The sequence below is a fragment of the Tenebrio molitor genome, chromosome 4, assembly GCF_963966145.1.
Source record: "Tenebrio molitor chromosome 4, icTenMoli1.1, whole genome shotgun sequence".
Lineage (NCBI taxonomy): Eukaryota > Metazoa > Arthropoda > Insecta > Coleoptera > Tenebrionidae > Tenebrio > Tenebrio molitor.
Window position 1 is genome coordinate 1,587,389 of NC_091049.1, and position 26,549 is coordinate 1,613,937.

Genomic DNA, 26,549 nt, shown 5'->3' on the forward strand with positions numbered 1-26,549 from the left:
TGACTCTATTTTTAATAGCGGGCGAGAAATTTCCATTAAAATACAATGCAAAAATGGTGGAGGTGCCAAAATATATTTTCAACTAAAGTAACGATATTTTCTTTGTGGTTTGAGTTGGACCAAATCTGAAAACTGTGTCTTATAGATTTAACAATGACAAATCCAATGCAAAAAACCTCATGACTCTATCTTAAATGCCAGTCGAGAAATTTGTATTAATATATAATGCAAAAATGGTGGAGGTGCCAAAATATATTTTCAACTAAAGTAACGATATTTTCTTTGTGGTTTGAGTTGGTCCAAATTTAAAAACTGTGTCTCGTAGATTTGACAATGACAAATCGAATGCAAAAAACCTCATGACTCTATCTTCAATGCCAGTCGAGAAATTTGTATTAATATACGAGTACAATGCAAAAATGTTGGAGGTGCCAAAATATATTTTCAACTAAAGTGACGATATTTTCTTTGTGGTTTGAGTTGGACGAAATCTAAAAACTGTGTCTCGTAGATTTAACAATGACAAATCGAATGCAAAAAACCTCATGGCTCTATCTTTAATAGCGGGCGAGAAATGTCCATTAAAATACAATGCAAAAATGGTGGAGGTGCCAAAATATATTTTCAACTAAAATAACGATATTTTCTTTGTGGTTTTGAGTTGGATCAAATGTAAAAACTGTGTCTCACAGATTTAACAATGACAAATCCAATGCAAAAAACCTCATGACCCTATTTTCAAGGCCGGTCGAGAAATTTCCATTAAAATACAATGCAAAAATAGTGGAGGTGCCAAAATATATTTTCAACTAAAGTAACGATATTTTCTTTGTGGTTTGAGTTGGACCAAATCTGAAAACTGTGTCTTATAGATTTAACAATGACAAATCCAATGCAAAAAACCTCATGACTCTATCTTAAATGCAAGTCGAGAAATTTGTATTAATATATAATGCAAAAATGGTGGAGGTGCCAAAATATATTTTCAACTAAAGTAACGATATTTTCTTTGTGGTTTGAGTTGGACCAAATTTAAAAACTGTGTCTCATAGATTTAACAATGACAAATCGAATGCAAAAAACCTCATGACTCTATCTTCAATGCCAGTCGAGAAATTTGTATTAATATACGAGTACAATGCAAAAATGTTGGAGGTGCCAAAATATATTTTCAACTAAAGTGACGATATTTTCTTTGTGGTTTGAGTTGGACGAAATCTAAAAACTGTGTCTCGTAGATTTAACAATGACAAATCGAATGCAAAAAACCTCATGGCTCTATCTTTAGTAGCGGACGAGAAATTTCCATTAAAAATACAATTCAAAAATGGTGGAGGTGCCAAAATATTCTTCGCTCTAGATCCAATCTGAAAACTGTGTTGCTTAGGTTTAACAATGACAAATTGAATGGTGGAAGCCTCGTTGCTGCATCTTTAACGCCGGTCGTGAAATCTGCATTTAAATACGATACAGAAATGGTGGAGGTGCCAAAATATTTTTTTCAATATAAATAACGAAACCTTCTTTGTTGTTTAAGCTAGATCATATCGGAACTGTTTCTTACGAAACAAATCAAATGCAAATACCTGCTTAATTCAATTCTAAAGCTAATCGAAAAATCTGCATTTAAATTCAATGGTGGAGATGGTAAAATATTGCTTTTAATTAAAATAACAAAATCTTTTTTATGATTTCAACTAGATCGAACCTTCACGAAGCTATCTCGCTGTTCATCAATCGGAAAGTGTGGAGAGAAAAACCAGAATTATGACATCTGACTTGCTTGTTACACTTGAAAGTAGTCAGTTAATCAGCAAAAAAGTAACGTCTCTGGGGTCAATCTCGAGCAATAATGCCCAATTCCGTCTCTTTTGGTTTCCTCTTGTTCCTCGAGCTTAATCACTTTATTAGGGTCCGTTCAAACGTCCCGAACACTTCACATCCAACAAATGTCTCCCCGATTAATCATCAGGAAATCACCCAACACTGGATAGGGAGTCAGATCATTACCATAGAGAGCAACGGAGCCAGTATCGTCGATGGTATCAGTCTGTATCGCTAGTGTTGCAGCTCTACCGTTCAGTTTACAGTTTACCGGTTCAGTGGATGTGGTAAATTGAGCGTTATCCCTGGCGGTAAATAACGTTATTATAAAACTATAAAACAGGCTTTATGGAGCCCGAAATTTCCCGTAGCGAGATAAAACGAAAAAAATCTCCAAAACGAATTGATTTTCTTCGAATGTAACTCGGCGCTAATGACATATTTTATTATCGGTGGTGGTGGCGGCACCCTCACCCCTCCCGCAGATCGCTGACGTTGGAGATTTCTTTCTCTTCCAGATATAATGCCGGACGGGATTTCTTTCACACGGTCCAGTCAATATGTTAGACCTTATGCTGACCTTTCCTCCCTAATATAGCTTTAATGCCGGATTTGACGCGACAAAATCACGGACACTTTTTCCAACAACCATTCATAAAAACAACAACAAAAAATTATAAGTCCGGCGTGAACGAAACTGAACGATTTTTTTATCTGCACTTGCGCTGCATAATTCACAACTCACAACTTGTTCCAATGAAATTATCAGCGTTGGTGTGACTTTGTAACGACGCTAGTTAAATTAGTTCCATTTTGTTTCATTACGGAACATTTCAGCTAAAATGGAAAGTTAGTTAAAAGTGGATAATAGGTGTCCTTTTTCAACTTGAACACAACACAAAAGAGCTTTTGATAAATTTCGTTCGGGAACCTTTTCAAAAGCTTCGTGAAACACAACACTTCAACGAGAACGTTTTTTAGAACTGGAGATTTTGTCTGTTAAAAAATGCTACCAACATTCTTATTGAAATACCGTTCAAAAATCAATTCCCAATTAGAGTAGGCTGTGGTTTTGTTATAAAGTTGGCAATAGCAGTGACCTTGGACAGCGCAGTACACGTGGCATAAAACTATTGACTGTCAGTGCTACCAACCGTTAATACACAAAATATATAAATCACAGCCTACTCTAATTCCGAATTTATTTGAAGGCACGGTACAATCCCTATTGTCATAATATTTCAAACAAAATGATCTCTGAAAGTCCGTAATAATCAGAGCTTCCTTGAATATTACCCTTTAATTAGCTCGACTTAATTATGTATTCTGTACTAATTGACAACTAAATAATCCAATTATCAATTATTTCCCGAATTAATTAATTTAAACTTCACAGTTCAGTAAATAACAACACAGTTAATTAATAATCAATAACGCATTTGTCTGTATTATTAAAAATTTATAATAATTATTAGCAAACGTCAACTGCAATATTATACACAGGATAAATTAATTGCAATTAAGAATTAAACCATGACGCGTTGTTTTTAATTAATTCAAGGAATAATGAGCCCGACGGGATTGAAAATGCAACCCACAATACATTTGGAACATAAAGCTGGATATTTACCGCGTCGGATCCAGCTTTACGTTACAAATGTATTGTGGGTTGCATTTTCAATTACCTCAGGGTCATCATTACTCGTGAATCACCTTGTATAAAATACACATCTGACAGCTAGCTGGTCGTGTTCACAATAATTGATCATCTAATTAATTGAATTTAATTGGAATTCTCTCAATTAGTATAAATTAGTTACCAAAGATTTGTAGGTTAGCCAAAAATGTAATCCGCCAAAAATTGTAATGGATTTGAAAACTTTTCAACAACACTGTATTAACGTACGGTGGCGCCGCCTGTAAATCACAGCATAATAAAAATATTTCAAAACTACCATAAAATTTCTCCTAATTGAGTTTTAAAATTTATAGATGTTGTCCCGGCGCATCCACCATTTTCGGTAACTTATGGGTGCGTGAGGGGCCACATCCCTTGTAAATTGTTGAGCGTCTTCACACCCTAACCCAATAGAGGAAGTCTGGTGGGTCGGTTTAATCTCAACCGGTGAATCGGCGTAAATTATTTTTAATTTGGTCGTGAGGCTTTCGTTCGGAATGAGATCGTAGTGCACCACAATCAGAGGTGGAAATAGAAAACTAAGAGCTCTATAACTCCTGCTTAAAGGCATTAGGGCTGATCTACCGGACAATCTCGACTAATACCCCGCCCCGTCCATTTATTTTACTTTGTTTTAAGACGCTAACGGCGAGTAACAACTAGCCACATTTACAAGCGAGATCATTTCTCACGAGTAAATTTTAAAACCGCGTTTGTGCGATCAATTTAATCCGAACAAAACATTTTTCGCTTGAATTATGTGGCCAAGTATTCGTTTCGCAACATTAAAAGGACTTTACAATGTTTTGTGCTCTAGGGGTGTGCTTTATACGACTTGTATGCAAAAATTGGGTAATACGAAAGCACATAATTAGCCGTGCGTGCTGCGAAAAGCTCCATAATGGTCAGACATTTTTTTACCAAGAATACTAATTTATACGGGAATGAAGTAACAATTCGAGCATAAAACATTGAATAATTCATACTCCTTTATTAATATACAGGGTATTTCACGAGCCCGACGGAATTGAAAATGCAATCCACAATACATTTGCACAGCAAACCTGGGACAAATCCAGGTATGTTTTGCAAATGTATTGTGTGTTGCATTTTCAAAACAAACCTGGATGTTGTCCCAGGTCTGAATACCCACAATACCCGCAAAAAAAATTAATTCTTCGAGGAACTAAAACGGTTGCAAATTCTTTAATTGCCCCAAAAATAAAATTTAAACCCGCTGCACTTGAGGGGGTTTCCTCGAATACTTTACAGTCTAATAAGCGCAGCTTTAAGGAAAAGTAGTAGTTGAGATGAAAATTAAATAAACGAAGTGCATTAAAAAATGAGGAAACGTAAGCATTTTCGTCTCGTTTGGAAGTTGAGAAAAAAGAGAAGCAACTAGGCGAGATATGAAAAAGCTCTCGACTTTTTATTTGCCGGTTCAATTTGAATTATTGGAAATAATTGACGTGTGCATTTGATGCGCGAGTAGTTTGTGGTGTTTCGTTAACAACCCTTAATTAATTATATCGATCCTGTGCCGAAACTGTGGTCCAGTATCATCTGGTTATGAGCGGTGTGTACATTGTAACAGGTGTAAATACGTCGACGCCATCACGACTACGTAAACAACCCCTCACTCTTAAAGCCACCCTTAATTGAAAGTAACTCATCCGATTCTTGGCCCATCATCTGGCAGAGAGAGGGTGGAATATGTTAATGTGCGATATACCTCTAGACCTCGCTATCATAATCTCGCACAATTGCCTAAGTTATCGGTTGAAAGCAGGGACTAAAGTTGCTTATCGCGATTAGACGTTATACCTTGGCTCTTCAACCCCAAATCCACCTCAGCCTAAACTCGAACGCGTTATATTCAGTTTGTTGGGGAGATTTTGATAGTTTGATTATTCGAATTAATTGAATCAGCGATGAACAAATTTCACTCTTCGAATCGCAGATTTATTCAACAGTCGGGGACGATTTTCAAAACGTTGTTAGTGGAATCTAATCCTGTTTGCATTCAACGCCGCGATCTTGTTTAAGCAGCTGCAGCCTGTGTTTGCTCTGTGGACACCGACACGTCTACGTGAAATGTCTCAAGCTGGGGGACTTTATCGACAGATTATCTTCGACGCAAATCGAACAGTCTTAGCAAATACATATGTCATAATCAAGTTAAAACCATAGGTATAGGTGTTGGATTTTCTCATGGGCTATGAGATGACAAATATCGGTCTCAAATAGGCGCTATAAACCAACCGGAAAACATCGTCATTCGCACAGATATTTCCAAGGTCACAGTCCATGAGAGAATCCAATACCTCTGACTAAAAAGAGATCGTAAGTCCAAAAGAACCTGTCAAAGTATACAGAGAAAATGAACAATAAGGTTTGACAAGAAAAACAATAAACAAATTTTTGAACAACACTGTATTTATCTAGAAATACTCTGTTGTGAATGGCTTTGTGTTTGCTGATTGACCAAAGGAAACATTTTTATTATTAGAGCACAGTAATTCCGTTAAAATGTCCAAATATTTGTATTTTCTAAAGCTCCACTAATAGACAGTTAATGGACATTCAAGGTAAATTTTACCATTATGGGTATTGTCACAAAGTAATGACGATCACGTGATTAAACAAAACGATGTGGAAGCTTTCTTTAATAAGTGGTGGTGACTGGTTGTGGTAAGGTATCTTCTCGTTAAGAGTAGAAGAAAAAGTTCTTTAATGTAAGTTCTTGTGTAGGTTTTGTCTCAAGGATGGCACGTCCTACAATTTTTCTTTTCTATCAAGAAAATTTCATATTTTTCTATTAATTTTTTTAATGGATGTCTAGTGATCGATACAGCACTAAGTGTATTTTAAATAAGAGATAAACACAGTAACAGTACAAATAAATAACAAGAATTTCTTTGTTGTCTGCAATAAATCCAAAAAAAAATGTCTGAACTGTCAAAAACGAAATTGTGGTTGGTTATTTCGCTAGTTATTATCACATTACCCGGTTGGTATCCATGATTTTCCAAATTATTTATGCGTTTAAATTTGCTATTATCAGACAAATTGCAAATGTAATGATATCTCGTTAAAACAGGAAAATTCAAAGTTTTCCAAACGCACTAGAATGGTATTATTAAATGACTTTATTTCTTTAAAAATGTTTAAAATCAAAACATAACCAAAATCTATTTTGTTAGATTTGACGCAAGTACACTCTGGAGAGAACAATTTATCGCAAAGTACAGTTAAAACAAACATTTTGTGCCAATATCATTTTGACAGACCAGGAGTAATTTCTAAACTGTAGAAAATGTGACTTCGTATAAAAAGACACTCTATTATTGTCTTTAATAACTTTCAAACAAATATTTTATGCAGATGCAAATGGTCACTTGAAGCAATGCATTTAAAAAACGTAAATTTACACACTGTAAGAAGAATTGGGAAGTTAAATTTTGAAGTAATTGACTTACCCGAGATAAAATGTCAAAACTGAAAATTCTTCTGTTGTTTAACCGTTTGAGCGCTCGGTCTGTCAATACGATGCAAAGCTGTGATGCGCCTTGTAATTGTCAAATCTTGTAATCACGTAAAAATTGTTACAACTCGTCAGAATCAATCCGTGTCTGAATATTCGCCGCGCATAGATATAAATCTAAACTTGCCGAGCTGGCAGCAACATGGAAGTTTGACAACGTTGTACTGCGAAACTAGACGCGCGAACATCTTTCCGTTTCTTACCTTTTCTTCTCTTGTGGGATTCACGTCTATCTTATGTTTTGCAAATCTTCCACAACGCCGAAATTGCACATTTTTCGAATCTATTTCTTCAAACACTTAACTTTTGACGATTTGACGTCGTCCACAACAGAACTGTTTCATCGCGTCATGCACTGTTGCCACATCTATTTCGCGTAGATGTCATCTCCACTCAAATAATTTACAGTTTTAAATAACTCCAACGTTTAATAGATGTGTTTTATACATGTTTGTAATTAAATTTACGGACAACCTTGTCCTCACAGATGTAATAAATATACACGGTGGTCATAATAAGAGGACGTAAAGAACATACAATAATGACATTAAATCGCAAATTATACTTGTGTCGTTGGTGTGGCTTTACTAAATTAGCGAGAGGGTGGTTAGTACGATTATGTGCCCACTTTGATAATTAGAGTTGTCAACTTTGAAGCACCTGTAGGCAGTAAATGGGAGGGATGCTTAAGAAAACTTGCCAAATAAACGACAGTTAGAGAGGGAAATTTAGTAGCGACGACAGGTGGCGTTTTGTTGCATGAATTTGCATTTGTTTTGTCAATATTAATGGCCGCAACACAGCCAACGAGATTTCCGGTCTCTTTTGATTTATTTTCATTGTGTTATGTACATAATGGGAAGACCGGAGTATGCTGTTGCGATTGTTATGTTATGTATGACCTAATGGAATACCGTGAAAAGGGGGATTTGTGTTATTTTGTCAACATTTATTCCAACTCTTCTACACAATTACCGAAAAACTCAGAACGAAATGATGATCCACATCGTAAGAGAAAACATAACTCAACGTTTACCAATTATGTTGTTTAATTTGGCTTCGTTTAATAATACACAGTGTTACCAACCAAAAAAAAAAAACTGTACTATACTGTAACATAATCACGTCCACAAAATTTCGTTTTTGTTGTTTGTGAGGTGCCACCCCTGAGCCCAGGTAATTCCCCTCGAAACAGTTTCGTTGATTTAGTGTTTAATAATGCGCAAGTGTCCCAACAAGGCCGATATTAAGTGTGTTGTTAGTTTTACTGTTAAGACCTGAGACGTTACGTACTCGGTGTGAGTAAAGTATTGCCCCTAATGTTGCATAATAAGAGGCCATTTTAAACATTGTACATTGCGGTTACGTAACTACGTTTCGCATTATAACTTCCGCACAAGTGAAGCGGCTTCATTATGGCCGTGCACCAGATTATCCCTGATATCCTTGAAGATTCCGGAGGGGGCGGGGTGAATAGCGAGGGGCAAACTTCAGGATCCACGGTCGCAAAACTATTTTAATTAATGACAATTCAACTTATTACACAGCAGAACTAATTACGCACATAACTCGAGAGATATGATTTGGAGACTCAGCCAACTGTGTACATACCCAAAGCAGATGTTTTCCGGATAAAAGATGGCGCCTGGTGAAAAGTGCCAAAGAATAACAGTTGTTTTATTTGAAAGGAAATAGTTTTAAATTAACAGCAACATGACTTTTTTTCTTGATTACATCAACCAAAGCAATCCTTCAAGTGTCACCAACCTAACAAAAAATTGTGACAATCTTTTATAGACACCTGTGATGGTACAAAAAACAACAATCAAACAACCAAGTATTTGCTCATGCATTGTTAAAAATGTTTTTTCAATAGACTTTACTATAAAAATAATAAAACTGTTTCACACTTGTAAAATATCAATAAGTAACTGAATAAATGCTTTTTCATTTCTGCGAAATTAAACATCTAGTAGACAAAAATGCCATCAGAATCACGTTTCAAAATAATTGTTGTGGCTCCTTGAACTTACAAAAACTATCAGTCAGTGCTTTTGGCACATAGTGAACCAGTTTAAACCAGTTTAATCTAGTTCATATAAAATTTTAATAGAACTAACTTCTACAATTAGCTTTTCAAAACTATGTTAACAGAGTTTTAAATGTAACAATTAACAACTTACAACTCCTGACAGCATTCTTGCCATGATATGAATCATAATATATCTATAACTACTTACTTAAATATTTATTAAACAAATGAGTCAATATAAAGTAAAAACATTACTCTTCAACTAACTTAGCGATTAACTAAAAACATAATAAATAATCCTAACGGGCAAAGCATGCAGTTTCGTTGCACACCATAAACTTAAAACTTAACATTCAAACTTGTACTATGCAACCATCATTTCTCCTCTTCGACGACGTGCCGCTTCTCGTGGGCCTTCATGTGGTCGGACCTGCGAAACTTCCTGTTGCAGACGTTGCAGGAATACTTCATCTCGTTCGTGTGCGTGTGCAGGTGTTTGACGAACGCCGACCGGAAGTTGGTTTTTAGGGGCTTGTGGCAAATGGGGCATTCGGACCTGTCTTCTGCTGAATAAAATTTTTTTACTTCGCTCATCGCCATCAAGATTTTCGGGTATGAATGGCAGTTTCTGGAGTGGCGCAGCAGCTCCAGTGGTGAGGCGAATTCTTGTCTGCATTGCTTGCAGACTGTCTCTGTGCTTTCGGTTTTTTCAGGGGCGACGGTCTCCTCTACTTCTTCTTTCTTTGGTTGTTTTGTTATGGTGACCGAGTTGCTTTTCAGGCGTTTGGCGATGCTGTCAAAGACGTCGTTTGATTCGTTCTTTTCCTTCAGTATCAGAGAGTTGCACACTGTAAAATGGTTTGAAACTTCGCTACCGTTGCTGGCGCTTCGGCGGATCGTCAGCTTGATGGGCGGCGATTGCGATTTTGACAAAATCTCCTCAACGTTCATCTGTTTGTTTAATACAATATTCTGCTGGATATCAATTTTACTTGATTGTTTCTTTGCAACAGGAATGTCACACTCGGCTGCTTTTTCTACTGAGATCTCTTTAATTTCTTCACTTGAACTCTCACCATTTACCTCAACTTCTTTTTCCACATTACCTCCATTCACTTCAGGCCTCTCCACAACTCCTTTCTTTCTTGATTCTTCATCTTTAACTCCAGACTTCTCCCACTTATCTTCATTTACTTCAGGACTGTCTCCAACTGTCAGAATGTACTCCTTGGCAGGACACTTTTTAATGTGAAATGTGCGTGATTTCTTGATGGGAAACACTTTGTTACAGTACTGGCAAGGATAAAAAACTCGACCATCAGAAGTGACAACTTGATCCTTAATTGTTGCTGCAACTCCATTCTTCCTCTTTTTTGCGTTCTGACGAAAATTCGAGCTGTTCCCGTTCAAGTCTGGTCCCTTATTACCATTTTTGACGATTGTGGCTAAAATTAAAACATAACCTAAAAACTTGTCCGCCAAGCGGTGACCCAATATTTACGTTGTTCCATCATTGCGCTGCAAATATGGTTACAAGTACATTAAAACTGACACAACATCAACAGAAAATAAGAAAACTTAACACAAAAAACCAAAAGTAAACAAAACGCAAATAATTGACATTTAACAAACAAAAATTTAAATGTCCGGCGTCGAGACGAAAGTCCCTAGATCGAGGCGGGAGGTTCGAATGTTGAAGCGTTGCTTGGCAACCCGGATAATAACAAAGCAGAGGTTGTTCTGTCGCCGCAAAGAACAAAATGGTCAAAGCACGAAGGTGTTGTTATTGGTAGAAAACATGTATTTTTTTAACAGGTATCACGTGTGAATTTTTTCCAGTAAGTCCTGGCAGAAGCGGAACAACTCGACTCGTGTCGCCGCAATTCTCCAACCAAAACTCCACTTGTCGCACGACGAAGAAGAGTATTACATTTTAAGCAGTAACACGTGTTATTGCAGGGAAAAAGCGGTTCCACCTCGACTCTTCTCGAGGCCCGAGGAATGTGTGTTCGATGAGAGCAGCGACGAAGACGACGTTTTAACAACAAATCGACCAAGATTTGCAAAATTGAAAGCTATAACGTCCCACGACGCGCCTAACTTGGAATTAGATAAATTTGTAAATGCGGAGAGTGAGAGAGATTTTCGGAAAAAGTCTAAATCGAGGGATAGCAAACGTGCTGTTAGGACACAAACATCTGGATACGTTGGTGATGACTGTAGAGGTGCAAGGTATGAAAAGAAATCGAGATTCAAGAAAGATAAGAGTGCAAGGAAGACGCAGAAGTCGGCGCATTTTGACGAAAGCTGCAGATATTTCAGCGATGAGGAGAAAAGATCAAAACGGAAAAACAAAGACAGTGTAATTGCGACGTATCGATCTGATCATTACGATGACAAGAGTAGTGTTTCTTCTCCAATGACTGAGAATCGCGATGAAACAACTTCTAGTTATCAAAAAGGAGAAGCTTTTGGTGGCGGGGCAAGAACTGAAACGTATGTAGTTTCGGAAAGTGATGAAGAATACAGCAGAAGGAAGATTAGTGAAGTGTTACCAAGTGAATCAGAAGAATTGGGAGGATTGAGTCAGGTTGCAAATTTTGGTAGCGAACATCTGACCAAGGATTACAGTGAAGAAACGGGATGGTACTCTGGGGAAGGTCTGACTTCTGATAAAAGTATGTGGGATGGGAGGTATTCAAGAAAGGATCTAACTTCTGATCAAAGTGAAGAAAACGGAAGAGTTGTTAGAAATGGTTCAGCTTCTGGGGAAACTGGTCAAAGTGCGAGATACTCTAGAAATGGTTTGTTGTTTGACCAAAAGGAAGAACGTGGAAGATACTCCAGAAAGGATCAGGATCCGTCAAAAAGGGGAACAATGGGTCAGAATTCTAGGACGGGTCTATCTTCTGATCAACATCTATCAAGGGAGAGATCAGAGCCAATAGGAATAAGTCTGCACGATTACGACAAATTTAGAACAGGTCATGACGAAAACACTCGACGAAATCTCAGACAATCCTCACCGATAGACTTGTCAAAAGTCCAAGCAAAACAAAAAAGTACCTCACACCACGACCCGCACAAAACGGCGTCGCGCGAAAACAACACCAACACCTCTGGCGAGAAAGAAGACTTGAAGAAACTGAGCGACTTTCGCAAAGACCACTACTTCGACACCCACTCAACTGAAGACTTCTTCAAGTCGGTACCGGAACACACGTGCGTCCACAAATTTGCTCTGGACGACAGATTCCTGCCAGAACCTTTGCACGCAGACGTGTTCGGTGAAAGTCGCTGCATTATTTGTGGCAAACCGATGGACAATCCGCCTGTTAGCAGAGTGGACGAGAGGTACGGGAAGAAAAAAGGTCTTTTTCCGAAGTTCTATCGGTACGGGTTGGCGCCGAAGAAGATTTATATGGCCAGCGATGACAAAGTGCGGATTGAGATGGAACTGGCGCCTTGTCAAGATGGCGACTATGTGGTGAAAACAGAAAAACCTAGTTATTTTAATACTTATGCGTTGCGGTATCAGAGAGGGGTCAAGTGAGGGGTTGCTCCAACCTGTTATACACGTATACAATATACAACGTATACCCTCTTACTTTATTTTAATGACAATATACAAATTGGAATTATTCAGTTTTTGTGTATTTTTTACGCCTTTGCACCTCTTTTTATTTGTATTCGTGGGCTCCGGGTGGGTTCCGGGTCGACTCCGGGTGGTTTCCGGAGAGGCTTCGAGTCATTTATAATGACCCTGTAAAGTCCATTCAAAAATCAAAAAACCACCACCTGTTGCTTTAGGTTGGTAAAATTTAAAAAACCCTGGGTAGTTATTTTTTCATACTATGTTGGTAACTATAAATTATGACATTTATTTGATTCAAAATAAATTTCAATTACTTTGAATTCCGTTCATATTGTTTTATTAGCAGCACGTTTCATTTATTTATTGAATCTTATTATTTTTACTTAAACAAGCCCAGAAAAACAAGACATTTAATAAACACTTAACCTCAAAATGACAATTCTCACCAAATTTTACACTAAACAGCGTTCCGATAGGAAAATGCGACGTTGGTGGTTTTTTAATTTTTGAATAGACTTTACTATTGCGGCCAAAAAATTTCGTCCACCCTTTTCCTGTCATTTCACAAAAATTGGGTGTATTTGAACCTTTATTGTCATTATGATTGACGTTTGCAAATTAAAGTTTGAAATGTATTACTGTCACCCATAAGAACATTGACACAATATGTCAACATGTGAAGTGAGGTTATGGGTTCCTAAAGGCTGCTTTAGAGCATACGTGAGTGGAATGACAGTTGTGGACGAAATTTTTTGTCCGCCATAGAACCTATATGGACTTTATTTCTCAAAGACAAAGACAATAAACATACTTTCAGTTATGAATTAATTTCTCTCTCAAAGAATCTGTCATCTTATCTTGAACCGGCTAAAGAATTCTTCGAATGTGGACACAATCCGAAGAAACTCCACAAATGATATATTTAGCATTTTACGATTACAAGAACCTACTAAAGATCAATAATATTTACACCAAAGAAAAATCGAAACGTCGGTTTATTTTCGTAGTTCTAAATTAAGCCAAAATAAAAGTTTCACCTCGATCCGCGGTTAACGCTTGCCCACATAAGTAAAATTGTTACGTCGCCATTTTGAAAGCAACAATTTAATCTCAACTTTGCACAATTTGTATCCGTCTTCTCGGAAACGACGATATTGTAAACCGTATCGAAAATTTTACAGCTTCAAGCCACTTTGGTTTTATTACGAACCAATGATTTCCATTTCCTGTGTTTGAGAATAGCCAGCCGTAATATTTTAAACAGAAATTTCCGACCTGTTTACTTGTTCCTTTTGTGATGGTTTATTATTGGAGAACAAAAAGTTTGTTTTGCTTTCACACTTTTAGTATAAACAGAAGAGTGTGCTTCTAAATCGACTCTGTTCCACCGGAGATTTAGTCTATCGGTAAACGAACGTCGATCTGGCCGCGGATTTCTGTCATCGATGGTAATCCGTTTTTCGTTCGTCGACTCGTAAACAGCACGGTATTGGACGGAGCTTCACAACAATATCTTGATTGAAGAGCTAGAGTTTGATGAGTGTCGGGTGGAAACGCACCGATTCGGGGGGATATGAGTGCTTCTTAGAGTACGGTGAGTGTCCACGTTGCCATCTCAAGCTTTTGAGTAAGTTCAAAACACAAACATTCCTTTCTAACTTTAACCAACAACAACTGTCAAAACTTGTCAAATTTTGGTAGTTCCCTCTTTGCTTTGAGTCTCTTTGAGTCAAGTCATTTTTTGACTGAAGTGGTGGCGCATTCTTCCGTTTCACCCGTTCTTCTCTGTTGAATTGATCTTCCTGTCTTCTACCACAATCCAGAAAGAGAAACAGAAGAACACGAGAGATGCACAGACAGAAATTCCTTGTTGGGCATTTGTTTCTATCGATCCATGACGTACTCGTTGGTCCAGATTTTCTCAAATAAATTTCTTCCAGAGATTTTTGCTCCACCATGGTGTTCAAGACATCTTTGTCAAACTCCTCAAGTCATTTGAGCTAACGCGATGCTCCAGATTGTGGACCAAAAACATTGAAATGTTTCGATGGTCTTTGGTCCTTCGTAATTTTTTCTTTGTCATTCTTTGAAATATTTTATTTTTCTTCTTCTAACACACAAAGTCAACTGATGCATCATTAAAATACACATTTTTTTTTGTTTTGTTTAGAAAATTACAATTGACGTGGGCTTTTGTTATTTTTCCCAAACAATATTTTAAGATCTTCGTTTTGATAACCGTAAACACATCAAAAAATTGTTTATTGATTTTATTAAAAAATGTTAAAAAACATGTGTTGCAGTGAGGCTTCCCAGAAAACTCGACGATCACGTAATTACACCAAAAACGTTTTCTGGTTGCTTCAAATTCTTCTATTTGCTTCACATAATTAGCAAGTCGTTCACATTTGTCTTTCTCCAACAGCGAAGACAGGATAAATGCAGATTAATTAAATCAATTGGCTGAAAATCGTGGGTTAAGTTAAATTCTGTTTGGTGTAGGAGTGCGAATTCGTGCACAGTGTTAACAGCAATGCAATAAAATTGATCTGCTTGAGTGAGCATGAAAACAGTTGAGTACGTAATTATGAGGGTATTGTCCTGATCATTTTTTACAATTACAGGATCCTAAAAACTACGGCATGATCAATAATGACTGAATCTGTTGGTAACAATGAAAATTTGAATGATTTTGGTACCACTGTAATCAAAATGCATTTCCAGTTGTCAGCATTGGTTTTTACACTTTACATTTTCAACATTTATTGTGTCTTGGCTGCCACAGAGTGCCAGATGTCTGGTCACATAACCGACATAACCTCATTTTTTTAGCGTCATGTCAAGCTAAAATATCCGGGCAGTGCCAATTACGAGACAAAAAAAGCACCAATATTTTTCAATTGTTTGGGAAAGAATCAAAATAGTAGTTTATTTGACGAGTTTGTGTGTAAATTGGGCCACCATTTTAAAACGCGAGTGAAACGAGCGTTTTAAAGGCCCACGAGTGCCAAAAAAGGCCCAATTTACACACGAACGAGTTGAATACAACGTTTTTTTGTTCGACGAGCCCCTTAAAGGCTCCAAATCGCTTAAAACCTTTAAAATTAGCTTGACGTTTCGTTTTGACAAGTTGTGATATTTATCAAAATCCGTTCACATAGGAGAAAATTCTCAAATTCTGACAGTGTCGAACAAAAAAAGTATTTATGAAACTTCAAAATGTGAAGCAGATACATAATAGTTATTTATGCAACGAGGTTCTGTGTAAATTGGGCTTTTCTAATTGCCCGAGAGGCCAGATTGAAATACGAGCGTAGCGAGGATTTTAAGGCCTCGAGAGCAATTAGAAAAGCCCAATTTGCACAGAAACGAGTTTCATGCAAACTTTTATTGTTTGAAACGACGTCCCTAAAGCTTCCAAATCTTTTAAAAATGATTTCGCATTTGCTTTTGACAGTTTTGACAAATTTTTCGAGAAATGTCACTTTGAATGTGTTGTCTAGGGCAACGGTTGGTTATCTGCTATTTTTTGCTTTAGAGCAGTTAAGAGGCAGTTTACAAAAGAGAAAAATGAGAATTTATGACAGTTGAAAACAATAAAAATTCATTTCAATATTTCAAAATTAAAAAAATAACACATTTTGTCGCCATCTTGATCTAGCGGAAAATATTACAACCATTTGTAAATTTTAGGATGTGGGGGTGAGTCTGCAGGAACGGGAAGCCGAAAAGGGACTAAAATACTTGGTAAGATGGCACTTGGAACAAGTATGTCTATTTGTCTGAGTAAATTTAAAATTTTGTGTTTTTCAAATTTGACTTGGAGTTTGCACCAAGCTTCCTAATTGATTTAATTTAGAAAGGTCCTGAATGGCAACCGGTGTAGAAACTGTCGGATAGTTAATTTATTGTAGTAAATTCGAAAAACTCCTACTGTCAAAATTAAATTTTGAATAAAATGTTTATTTCGACTGTACTTGATTGTAAAAGTTTCTCTCTGGAGTATACTTACCTGAAATTTAATAATAACAAAATAAACTTAGGTTATGTTTTGACGCACCAATCACGAAATAAATCTCTTTTAGCACAGATTTGTAATTTACGCCAGTTTTTATAACTTTTTTCACTCTAGTTCGTTTTGGGAATTTAAAACTTTTCACTTTGATCAAATACGATGAAATTCTTTAGCACCAAATTGAAACAAACCAATAATTTGAGAAAACATGGGATACCAACCCGGAAATATTAAAATAACTAATGACGTAACCAACCTGACAATTATAATTTTGTTTTTGACTGTCCAGGTGTTCTTTCAATTTCTTCTGTTCCCATGTAGTAAAATGCAAATAACACTAATATTTACATTTTTTGAAAGAGAAATAATAAAGATTTTAACTACTTTATCGCCTTATGATTTATTTGATTTACGTGTATAAACACCATTACCAAGATGCTTTTGACTGTCGTCTTCCTGGTTCTTTCAATTCTGTATTTTCATTTTTTCTAAAAAAAAACCCTGACTCAACTCCTTAGTATTCTTTTAACTAAAAATCAAAGAGAACAGATAATGATTCAGTCCCGGAAATTCGGATACTAAAAGTCTTTAAAATAAACAAACGTTTAAGCACTAAAAAAATAATTTAAAATGGTATTTTTACTTTTTTCTAATTGCCAAGTTGATGTAAAAGGAGTGAATCACGTTTTGCTGGTGTGGTTATTTGGGATAATTTGGGAGCTCTTGAAGATTACGTTAAAAAATGTTGTCACTTTTTCATACACTCACACAAAGTGAGTAGATCTCGTTTAAATAATGTCTGTTCCTTTTGCAGAAAAATCCAACAACATGGGTTGTGTTGAATATGCAGCGACATTCGGCTCCATCATCCTCTTGATCCTGACTCTACCATTCTCGCTATTTTGGTGTTTCAAAGTACGTATTTTTATTTGTTACAAGAAACAAACACAATTTTTTCAGGTCGTGCAAGAATACGAAAGAGCTGTGATTTTTCGCTTGGGGCGACTTCGCACAGGAGGAGCCAGAGGTCCTGGCATTTTCTTCATCCTCCCCTGTGTCGACAGCTACTGCAAAGTTGATTTAAGAACTGTCTCCTTCGATGTTCCACCACAAGAGGTCCACATTACCAAATTATGATCGTATTTTCACCCCTCTGAACACTCACATTTTCTAGGCCCTCACCAAAGACTCCGTAACAGTCACCGTAGACGCCGTCGTCTACTACAGAATCCAAGACCCACTGAACGCCGTCACCAAAGTGACCAACTACAGGTGAGCAGCAAAACTTCCAAATTTTCATTTCTCTGGAAACGTGATTGCAGCAATTCGACGAGACTGTTGGCGATGACGACGCTCCGCAATATCTTAGGGACGCGAAACTTGGCCGAGGTGCTTTCAGACCGAGAAGCTATTTCGCACGCGATGCAGACATCGCTGGATGTGGCGACCGACCCGTGGGGTGTCAAGGTGGAAAGGGTGGAAATGTAAGACCAATCGGTTGGCTTGACCGCGCTGCTGACCAATTTCTTCCAGAAAAGACGTGAGTCTGCCGCAACAGTTGCAGAGGGCGATGGCGGCGGAAGCCGAAGCTTCCAGGGAAGCCAGGGCCAAAGTTATCGCGGCCGAGGGGGAAATGAAAGCTTCGAGAGCTTTGAAAGAAGCTGCGGACGTCATTAGCGAGGCGCCGGGGGCTTTGCAAGTACTTTGTTGGCGTGAACGTTTGCGCCGTCTTAATGGCAATGTTTTTTCAGCTGCGGTATCTACAAACCCTCAACAATATTTCAGCGGAGAAGAACTCTACAATCATATTTCCCTTACCAATTGACATGATCAGTTACTTCGTGAACTATAACAATGGGAGCCAAGTTATTTAATACCTCTGTACTTTTTACAGTTTCTATGTGAAGTTTTTATGTGCTGAGTGTTAAATATAAATCTTTTTTATTGTTTTGTTTTTGTTTCTGCGCATCTTATCTCATCAAAAACATTTTTATTTGTATGTTGAAACATCCAAACACAAATCTGCTTTTTATGATTTGAAAATCGCTCTCTTGACCTCGTGAAGAAGAAGAAACAGGAAGTGTCAGGTCGGGGCAGGCGTCTTCAGATGCGTCGCTAACAATTTCAAAAATGTATAATTTGAAAATCAAAAAATATGTGGTCCAAAATCACATTTTTCCCAAAATCAAGGTCAATGGATTTTTAGCAAAATGTCAGATTATTACTATTGTGGGGTTAAAAAATGTATTGCTTCGGCTTGTGCACGTGCACAATGCTGTTGCGAAGTCGCATTTTACTTTAAAAAGGTTTCAAATTGACGAAATCGCGACATAACCTAAAATTATTTTTTACCTGAGTTGACGCAAGTACAGTCTGGAAAGAAAATTGTACGTATAAACACGTACAGTCAAAGGAAATATTTTATTCAAAAATGCCAAGAATTTAATTTTGACAGTCTGGGAGTTTATTTTTAAATTTATCATATCTGCAATATTTAGTTATAAAAAAAGATAACTGTTACCAGATGTTTGTTTCATTAGGGATTTTAGAAAAACATGTAAACACCAAATATGAAATTTAAATTTCAAATAAAGAAGCCGCTCCTTCAACTCTTGTAAACGAATATAACCTTGCCTGATGTTTATTTGTATTTACGTATGTCTATATCAGTTGCGTTTTAGATAAGATTAATTACATATTTCATTTTACAACACTGCGTTCGAGAAATTCAACAACAACATGGGAGCTGTAGAGTTTTTAGCAATTCTGGGTTCCACGATCCTTGTAATTTTCACTTTTCCTTTTTCCCTCTTTTGGTGCTTCAACGTAAACAACATCATCTAAAAATATCGAATAGAATTAAAGTAGTTTGTTTTAGGTCGTGAAAGAATACGAAAGAGCGGTGATATTTCGTTTGGGGCGACTGCGATCTGGAGATGCGAGAGGACCCGGAATCTTCTTCGTCCTACCGTGTGTGGACGCATACATCAAAGTCGATCTAAGAACTATTTCCTTCGACGTACCTCCACAAGAAGTAAGAATCTGATGTGACTGTCATTTTCCCCCCAATTCATTCTTCTGTTTGCAGGCCTTGACCAAAGACTCCGTCACTGTTACCGTCGATGCTGTGGTGTATTACAAAATCCAACACCCTCTAAATGCCGTCACCAAAGTTGCCAACTACAGGTTAAAAATTAATGTATTTTATGAAAGTAAAATTGAAAACAATATGATGTAGCAATTCTACGAGACTACTCGCGATGACAACCCTGAGGAACATCCTGGGGACGCGAAACTTGTCCGAGATTCTCGCCGATCGTGAAGGAATCTCCCACATAATGCAGACATCTCTGGACGTGGCCACCGACCCTTGGGGAGTCAAAGTGGAAAGAGTGGAAATGTGATTTCTCCGCTTTTGCTGATCACACTTGTGAATCGCATTTTTCGTTCCAGTAAGGACGTGAGTCTACCTAAATCGTTGCAGAGAGCTATGGCGGCTGAAGCCGAGGCTTCGCGAGAGGCAAGAGCCAAAGTCGTGGCTGCTGAGGGCGAAATGAAGGCTTCGAGGGCCTTGAAAGAGGCTGCGGACGTCATGCATGATTCACCGGGGGCTCTGCAGGTATTTGTTGTCTTAATCTCGTCGCAATAATTAATTTATTGTTCGCAGCTGCGATATCTACAAACGCTGAACAACATTTCGGCCGAGAAGAACTCCACGGTGATTTTTCCACTGCCGATAGACCTCATCAGCTATTTTGTTGATCTCAATAAGAAAACTGCAACCTAGAGGTTCTTTGTGATTGCTACACATCGATACAAACATTTATTTTTGTAATTTAACATTTTTTATAAATAACAAAACGATTAGATTTAAAAGAGGCGCCATTTCGCCAGTGGCAATCCTACCACCTCCGTCGCAATTTGACAGTGTCTTAACCTCAAATCACCTTTTCCCCCAAACTATTTTATTAATTTAAACTTCTCTTTTGGGATTAGTGGGATGAGCAATGAGGCCAACAAATCTGCTTTTTCCAAAATTTATTTTTGCAATATCAAAAGTGACGTTATTATTTTTTTTAAATCATGTATGTGTGATATGTGACAATTATTAAATAATAACATGATTACAAATGTGTAAATAAAATGGCAACAGTTGGACTGATAAAATAAAAACGAGATAATACTCATTAAAACACACATTTAACGCTTTCGAGAGGTACACAGTTTCCTTTGTGGCCATCCAACCCTGCAGCTCACCAGCTGGTGATAACATCCGGAGGCATATGTCCAGTATCTCCCAGACACCTCAACACCACCCTCCCGCTCGGCCTGATCGAGATCCAGGTAATGCTACCGTGGTTTAGCGACATCCTCAGCCAAGCCTCAGCTGGGAGTTGCAAAGCGCTAAAAACGAAATTTAGTGTGATTCCACGTTGAACCGGCGCAACTCACCGACAGACAAAGTATCTGATGACGTTGGCGTGACACACCAATACTGTGTAGGAGTCCTGGTCCTGTTGCAAGGGGGCTCGATGGAAATATTTGCGAAACGCCGCTTCAATTCGGGCGCCGTCCACGAAGAACTTCTAACACATTGATGTTAATCTTGTTTCTTAAATATGAAAACAACTTACGTGCATTTCTTGTTTCCAGGAGCCGATCGGGGGTTCCGGGGGTATGGGGGCGCCTTCTCTCAACAAATCACAGTTGTTTACTGGGACATCTACTAAGGAGTTGGAGATTATAGAGCCAGTCTCCTGAGCTCTTGACATGGTGGATTTGACCAGAACTGTGTAAGGGAAGCCCAGTTCTTTCAGCCTTTTCCCAGTATAATCAGCTTGGATTTGACCAAGTTTCGTGAGAGTTCTCACTTCATCAGTTTGACCACTTACGTTGTACTGGCCGTGTCTTATCAGAATCAAATGACGCGAGGATTTAGGTTTCGACTTCTCGACATCGTTATTTATGAGATTGTTGTTTTCGTCTTTAGATAATTTGGGTTGTTTCAAATATTTTGGTGAACGACTAAATCAGACAGTTTGGTACGGAAGAATGTATTAAAATCGTCAGACTTACTGATCCCAGTTGTCGTCCCACTTTGCGTGTGCCGAGGGTTCGTAATTGACGGTCCAAGAAGCGTAAACCTTTTTCTCGGAACTGTTTAAATAATAGTATGTTACGGCCCCCGAAGCGGCACAAACTCCCAAAAAAACTTTGCTCAACTTCGACAGTGGTCTCATTGTTTGCAATTCGGTGCACACTTATTTGCTTTTATGTGATAAATGCAAGAAGAAAACCGAAATTGTAAAGTGAGGTTAGGTTGCACTTATCAAGGAGTCTCCACTTCTCCAGTGAGAATTTCGGAGTTTCATTTGCGCATGCGTCAGATTTGTCGACCTAAACTGTATAATAATAATTATTAATTTAATTACCCTGAGGGTCGCGGTGGAAGGTTAGTTCACAGTACAAGATTTTTTCCGGTAGAACTCGTTTTTTATTTTTTTGCACTTGAGGGAATGGCTGCTAAAAATTGTCTTAGCAGAAATTGATCGCTTAACCTATAAGAAAATAAGTGGCTAAAGTTCATTTAAAAAAGTACCAACGTCGCATTTTCCTCGATAATTACAATCGGCAACGCTGTTTAGTGTAAAATTTTGTGAGAATTGTAACTTTGAGATTAAATGTTTATTAAATGTCTTGTTTTTCTGGGCATCTTTAAGTAAAAATAATAAGAATCAATAAATAAATGAAACGTGCTGATAATAAAACAATATGAACGAAATTCAAAGCAATTGAATTTTATTTTGATTCAAATAAATGTCATAATTTATTGTTACCAACATAGTATAAAAAATATCTATCTAGATTTTTTTAAATTTTACCAACCTAAAGCAACAGGTGGTGGTTTTTGATTTTTGAATGGACTTTAAGTAATGATGCGACGTAAAATTTCTTGTTTTATAATTTTTTTGAAACGCAACTTACTATTTTTTTTTAAATTTTATCTACGATCGTGTAAAAAGTAGGCACTCTTTGTACTAAAAATCGTTGTCAAATCTTAAGTAACTATTATGATATTATACCGTTTATACACATTTTTATATTTTGGAAATAATAAATTAAAAGTTTAAATTTAAAAAATAATTTTAGAACGCGTAGATAAAATATAACGAGCGTTTTAAAGGCCCACGAGTTGAATACAACGTTTTTTTGTTCGACGAACCCCTTAAAGGCTCCAAATCGCTTAAAATATTTAAAATTAGTTTGACGTTTCGTTTTGACAAGTTGTGTCATTTATCAAAATCCGTTGACACAGGAGAAAATTCTCAGATTCTGACAGTGTCGAACAAAAAACGTATTTAGAGAAGAACTATCGTGCGATCCATTGAATTTGTTATTAGAGTTGGCGCTGGAGCTGTCAACGCGTGTCTAATTTTGAACTATCGCGGCAAACGTCACATTTAATGACAATTGTAAAACAGAAAATGGCGAATTAAGGATTCGAGGAATTAAGAGAAAAATTACAATGGTAATGTTTATTTTATTAAACAATGTTACAACAGATGCTGAAAGTGTTCACCATTTTGTTCTAACCACAAACGGGTGTTGTATGAGGTCGTATGAATGTGCCATGAGATCATTTAAATTTATAATTAGAGGAGACCATGACTTTAAAATTATATTGGCAACACCGCTGACACCTTGATTTGAATTGTCAAAATGACGCTTTAAAATTCAATACAAAATATGAAATGGGGAGTTAACAGTTGTATCCAGGTCAGGTGTTTGATACAACTATTAACTTGCAGTTTCATATTCTGTGTTGATTTTTAAAGCACCACTTTGACAAACCAAATCAAGATGTCAACGGTGTTGCCAATCTAATTTTAAAGTCAACCAACCAGCGACCACGACCAGTTGAGGCGGGATGGAAGCCGACAGGGGATGAACGGCCATGTTATTTTTGAGGGACACTTTTCCCTTGTCTGCAGAGGAGTGCAGAAGTACTGTGTGTTTTTCTGTGCTCTAACTGTGTGATTTTTGGTGCTTTCCGAACTATACTACCTAGACGTAGTTGTTGTCCAGCCTTTCTGTTTTTGAACTATGAACTAAAGTCTATTTTTTCCTGGTAGGCGCGTGCGTGCGCATCTCCGAAAGGTAGAATCACATAGCTAAAATTTTTAGCAGGATGCAGGAATTATTAGTATTTTTGGTTGCATATTATCTAGGGGGATCAGTATTTGTGGTTGCATATAAAACTCATGTTTATGATTTAATTTTTGTATAATTTGTAAAATGTAAACAAAAAAGTTTATGAATAAACTCGTGGAAAATTTGATAACAAATATTATATGTACAACATTTTTTATTTATATTTTATACATACAGGAGTTTAATTGGGTACAAAATAACTCGATACTTTTGGATTCAATCGTTAATTTAAAAAACAAAAATAGAAGAAAATAATCATCAGCGCACTTTTCACTTATAATTACACGAGCTTTTTTTTGCCGAAGTAAACTTGACATTTCAATGAGAATTTTGTTGCCTGGCAATTCAACGAAAAAAACTCCCTCTGGCAGTTTTTTGAGTTTAATTGCAGGCAACAAAACTCGAATTATAAATGTAAAGTTTACTTCGACCCAAAAAACAAAAACTTGAGTGTAATTCGGTAAGACAATTTAATGAATACGGAAAAGTACGATGATGCAGACCTACTAGAATCAAACGCTCTCAAAAGTTAGGTTCCGTTTTGTCGCTGGAAAAGTTAGGGCAAACTTTTTTCGCTGTCATAGTGACAAAAACACCGCTGCTTATGGGATTTTTAGTGTATGAATTAAATTGTCACATACAAAAAATTACAGTGACATCGACAAAAATTGACAGTTCACATGAAAGCGGCAAAAATTTCATAACATGGACATGGCCTGCTTCGACTACAATCATTTATAATAACCATGTATCTTGCAAGAGAAAAGGAGATATTTTTGATGTTCATCCAATTGAATCATACATTTGCTATCAGGTTTCTTCGGTGCCTTTTCTTCCGCCAAGTATCGTTGAATGGTTCTAAATCCACAACCTACAACACAAAGTAATTAAGCTGTGATAAAACAAAAACAAATCTGAAATCAATACCAGTATAATCTGCAGTTTTTTCCATTTGAGCCGTCTTGGTTAACTCGGCAAAATCCTTGAAGATCCCACGAAATACTTAAACGATCTTTCTTCTCTTCTCTTCTAGATCTTCTCGGCTTGTGGGAAATTTGCTATAAATATGAATTTATGCATTAATAAAAAACTGTTACTTGCTGTTAGCATAAATCCAACTTACGCCGTTTATTTGGTGATCGAAATTGAGACATCTTGTTGACATATAAAAACTTCTTAACCTCTAAGAACTAAAACCTGTTTTTTTAATAAATAAACGGACACAACAGAAAACAGACACGAAACAGAAACAAAACAGACACAAAACACGAACGGAAAAGTAAGACACTATGAAACAAAAATGGCAGCTTGGACCTGATTGACAGTACAGAACACTGTAATATTGCACATTTCTCTAGTGTAAGTAGAAAAATAAAGTAACCAATAGGAAAGTCGCATTTCGTTGCAGGATTTTGTAAATGCGCACGCACGCGCCTACCAGGAAAAAATAGACTATAGGTATGTGTTTGTTTCTATATAATTTTCACTTCGGAAAATCATTTAAACGCCCATAGCTCCCTTATTAAGCAACATATGGCAATGAATTTTGCACCGTTGGATTGCCCTTGTCAAGGCGCTTCTTCTGAGTCGAAAAAAATTTACCTGGATTTTTTCATTTTAGAGAAAATCGCAAAAAACCAAAAAATCCATATTTTTGGCTCCTACAGCAAAAAATGGGTTCAATGGCCGGAACTTTTACTATACCTGAATTCAACTGACCCTATACAATAACTGACAGCAATTTGGTTCGAATCGGCGACAAAAAAATTTCCGAAAAAAACCACGTACCCCCCCCTTCTATATAATTTTCACTTCGGAAAATCATTTAAACGCCCATAGCTCCCTTATTAAGCAACATATGGCAATGAATTTTGCACCGTTGGATTGCCCTTGTCAAGGCGCTTCTTCTGAGTCGAAAAAAATTTACCTGGATTTTTTCATTTTAGAGAAAATCGCAAAAAACCAAAAAATCCATATTTTTGGCTCCCACAGCAAAAAATGGGTTCAATGGCCGGAACTTTTACTATACCTGAATTCAACTGACCCTATACAATAACTGACAGCAATTTGGTTCGAATCGGCGACAAAAAAATTTCCGAAAAAAACCACGTACCCCCCCTTCTATATAATTTTCACTTCGGAAAATCAAACGCCCATAGCTCCCTTATTAAGCAACATATGACAATGAATTTTGCACCGTTGGATTGCCCTTGTCAAGGCGCTTCTTTTGAGTCGAAAAAAATTTACCTGGATTTTTTCATTTTAGAGAAAATCGCAAAAAACCAAAAAATCCATATTTTTGGCTCCCACAGCAAAAAATGGGTTCAATGGCCGGAACTTTTACTATACCTGAATTCAACTGACCCTATACAATAACTTCCAGCAATTTGGTTCGAATCGGCGACAAAAAAATTTCCGAAAAAAACCACGTACCCCCCCTTCTATATAATTTTCACTTCGGAAAATCATTTAAACGCCCATAGCTCCCTTATTAAGCAACATATGGCAATGAATTTTGCACCGTTGGATTGCCCTTGTCAAGGCGCTTCTTTTGAGTCGAAAAAAATTTACCTGGATTTTTTCATTTTAGAGAAAATCGCAAAAAACCAAAAAATCCATATTTTTGGCTCCCACAGCAAAAAATGGGTT

At 37.1% G+C, this 26,549-nt stretch overlaps 6 protein-coding genes and 1 long non-coding RNA gene across 16 annotated transcripts in view; 3 read left to right on the top strand and 4 right to left on the bottom strand.

Moving 5' to 3' along the window:
* Nucleotides 1-7,184, bottom strand: part of LOC138128776 (TWiK family of potassium channels protein 7-like) — a 261,082-nt gene extending 253,898 nt beyond the window's left edge. For both annotated transcript variants that reach the window (XM_069044979.1, XM_069044984.1), the window contains exon 1: nt 6,982-7,184. The gene's annotated coding sequence lies outside the window, so the exon portion shown is untranslated. The remainder of the gene's footprint in view (nt 1-6,981) is intronic.
* A 1,700-nt stretch (nt 7,185-8,884) lies between these two features.
* On the bottom strand, nt 8,885-10,721 carry LOC138128778 (myoneurin-like). The gene is made up of 2 exons (XM_069044985.1): nt 10,580-10,721; nt 8,885-10,523 (listed from the first exon to the last, which is right to left on the bottom strand). Exons 1-2 carry the CDS (start codon nt 10,590-10,592, stop codon nt 9,454-9,456), a joined length of 1,083 nt encoding a protein of 360 aa, XP_068901086.1. The 5' UTR covers nt 10,593-10,721; the 3' UTR covers nt 8,885-9,453.
* A 15-nt stretch (nt 10,722-10,736) lies between these two features.
* Nucleotides 10,737-14,267, top strand: LOC138128773 (uncharacterized). 2 transcript variants are annotated; one of them, XM_069044968.1, is made up of 2 exons: nt 10,737-10,867; nt 10,918-14,267. In XM_069044968.1, exons 1-2 carry the CDS (start codon nt 10,839-10,841, stop codon nt 12,629-12,631), a joined length of 1,743 nt encoding a protein of 580 aa, XP_068901069.1. In that variant the 5' UTR covers nt 10,737-10,838; the 3' UTR covers nt 12,632-14,267. The 2 variants fall into 2 exon arrangements, with proteins under 2 accessions (XP_068901069.1, XP_068901070.1); XM_069044969.1 differs by having other exon boundaries at nt 10,815-10,855.
* Nucleotides 14,125-18,634, top strand: LOC138128779 (band 7 protein AGAP004871-like). 7 transcript variants are annotated; one of them, XM_069044988.1, is made up of 8 exons: nt 14,164-14,300; nt 16,367-16,420; nt 17,503-17,603; nt 17,649-17,804; nt 17,863-17,960; nt 18,011-18,172; nt 18,222-18,387; nt 18,440-18,634. In XM_069044988.1, exons 1-8 carry the CDS (start codon nt 14,210-14,212, stop codon nt 18,560-18,562), a joined length of 951 nt encoding a protein of 316 aa, XP_068901089.1. In that variant the 5' UTR covers nt 14,164-14,209; the 3' UTR covers nt 18,563-18,634. The 7 variants fall into 7 exon arrangements, with proteins under 7 accessions (XP_068901093.1, XP_068901091.1, XP_068901088.1 ...); XM_069044992.1 differs by lacking the exon at nt 16,367-16,420 and having other exon boundaries at nt 14,125-14,267; XM_069044987.1 differs by having other exon boundaries at nt 14,126-14,267; nt 17,503-17,804.
* A 685-nt stretch (nt 18,635-19,319) lies between these two features.
* LOC138128785 (band 7 protein AGAP004871-like) lies at nt 19,320-20,564 on the top strand. Its single transcript, XM_069044998.1, has 6 exons — nt 19,320-19,514; nt 19,567-19,722; nt 19,777-19,874; nt 19,927-20,088; nt 20,142-20,307; nt 20,356-20,564. The coding sequence occupies exons 1-6, from the start codon at nt 19,428-19,430 to the stop codon at nt 20,473-20,475; spliced, it is 789 nt and encodes a 262-aa protein (XP_068901099.1). The 5' UTR covers nt 19,320-19,427; the 3' UTR covers nt 20,476-20,564.
* A 145-nt stretch (nt 20,565-20,709) lies between these two features.
* On the bottom strand, nt 20,710-22,061 carry Pgam5 (Phosphoglycerate mutase 5). 2 transcript variants are annotated; one of them, XM_069044996.1, is made up of 4 exons: nt 21,765-22,061; nt 21,323-21,713; nt 21,141-21,271; nt 20,710-21,092 (listed from the first exon to the last, which is right to left on the bottom strand). In XM_069044996.1, exons 1-4 carry the CDS (start codon nt 21,926-21,928, stop codon nt 20,942-20,944), a joined length of 837 nt encoding a protein of 278 aa, XP_068901097.1. In that variant the 5' UTR covers nt 21,929-22,061; the 3' UTR covers nt 20,710-20,941. The 2 variants fall into 2 exon arrangements, with proteins under 2 accessions (XP_068901097.1, XP_068901096.1); XM_069044995.1 differs by having other exon boundaries at nt 21,141-21,274; nt 21,765-22,060.
* Nucleotides 22,062-23,953: 1,892 nt separating this feature from the next.
* On the bottom strand, nt 23,954-25,366 carry LOC138128787 (uncharacterized). The gene is made up of 3 exons (XR_011158905.1): nt 25,024-25,366; nt 24,828-24,958; nt 23,954-24,771 (listed from the first exon to the last, which is right to left on the bottom strand). It is a non-coding gene; the product is annotated as an uncharacterized lncRNA (long non-coding RNA).
* Nucleotides 25,367-26,549: the final 1,183 nt, after the last annotated feature.

Bases quoted from the DNA above. Each gene is read 5' to 3' on its own strand.
- LOC138128785 (XM_069044998.1), top strand. From the start codon at position 19,428: ATGGGAGCTGTAGAGTTTTTAGCAATTCTGGGTTCCACGATCCTTGTA. The intron at 19,515-19,566 runs GTAAACAACATC...AGTTTGTTTTAG, and splicing joins CCCTCTTTTGGTGCTTCAAC to GTCGTGAAAGAATACGAAAG. The intron at 20,089-20,141 runs GTGATTTCTCCG...TTTTCGTTCCAG, and splicing joins AAAGTGGAAAGAGTGGAAAT to TAAGGACGTGAGTCTACCTA.
- Pgam5 (XM_069044995.1), bottom strand. From the start codon at position 21,928: ATGAGACCACTGTCGAAGTTGAGCAAAGTTTTTTTGGGAGTTTGTGCC. The intron at 21,714-21,764 runs GTAAGTCTGACG...TGTCTGATTTAG, and splicing joins TGGGACGACAACTGGGATCA to TCGTTCACCAAAATATTTGA. The intron at 21,093-21,140 runs GTGAGTTGCGCC...TTTCGTTTTTAG, and splicing joins ATCAGATACTTTGTCTGTCG to CGCTTTGCAACTCCCAGCTG.
- LOC138128773 (XM_069044968.1), top strand. From the start codon at position 10,839: ATGGTCAAAGCACGAAGGTGTTGTTATTG. The intron at 10,868-10,917 runs GTAGAAAACATG...AATTTTTTCCAG, and splicing joins GCACGAAGGTGTTGTTATTG to TAAGTCCTGGCAGAAGCGGA.
- LOC138128779 (XM_069044986.1), top strand. From the start codon at position 14,210: ATGAGTGTCGGGTGGAAACGCACCGATTCGGGGGGATATGAGTGCTTC. The intron at 18,173-18,221 runs GTAAGACCAATC...AATTTCTTCCAG, and splicing joins AAGGTGGAAAGGGTGGAAAT to AAAAGACGTGAGTCTGCCGC. The intron at 18,388-18,439 runs GTACTTTGTTGG...ATGTTTTTTCAG, and splicing joins AGGCGCCGGGGGCTTTGCAA to CTGCGGTATCTACAAACCCT.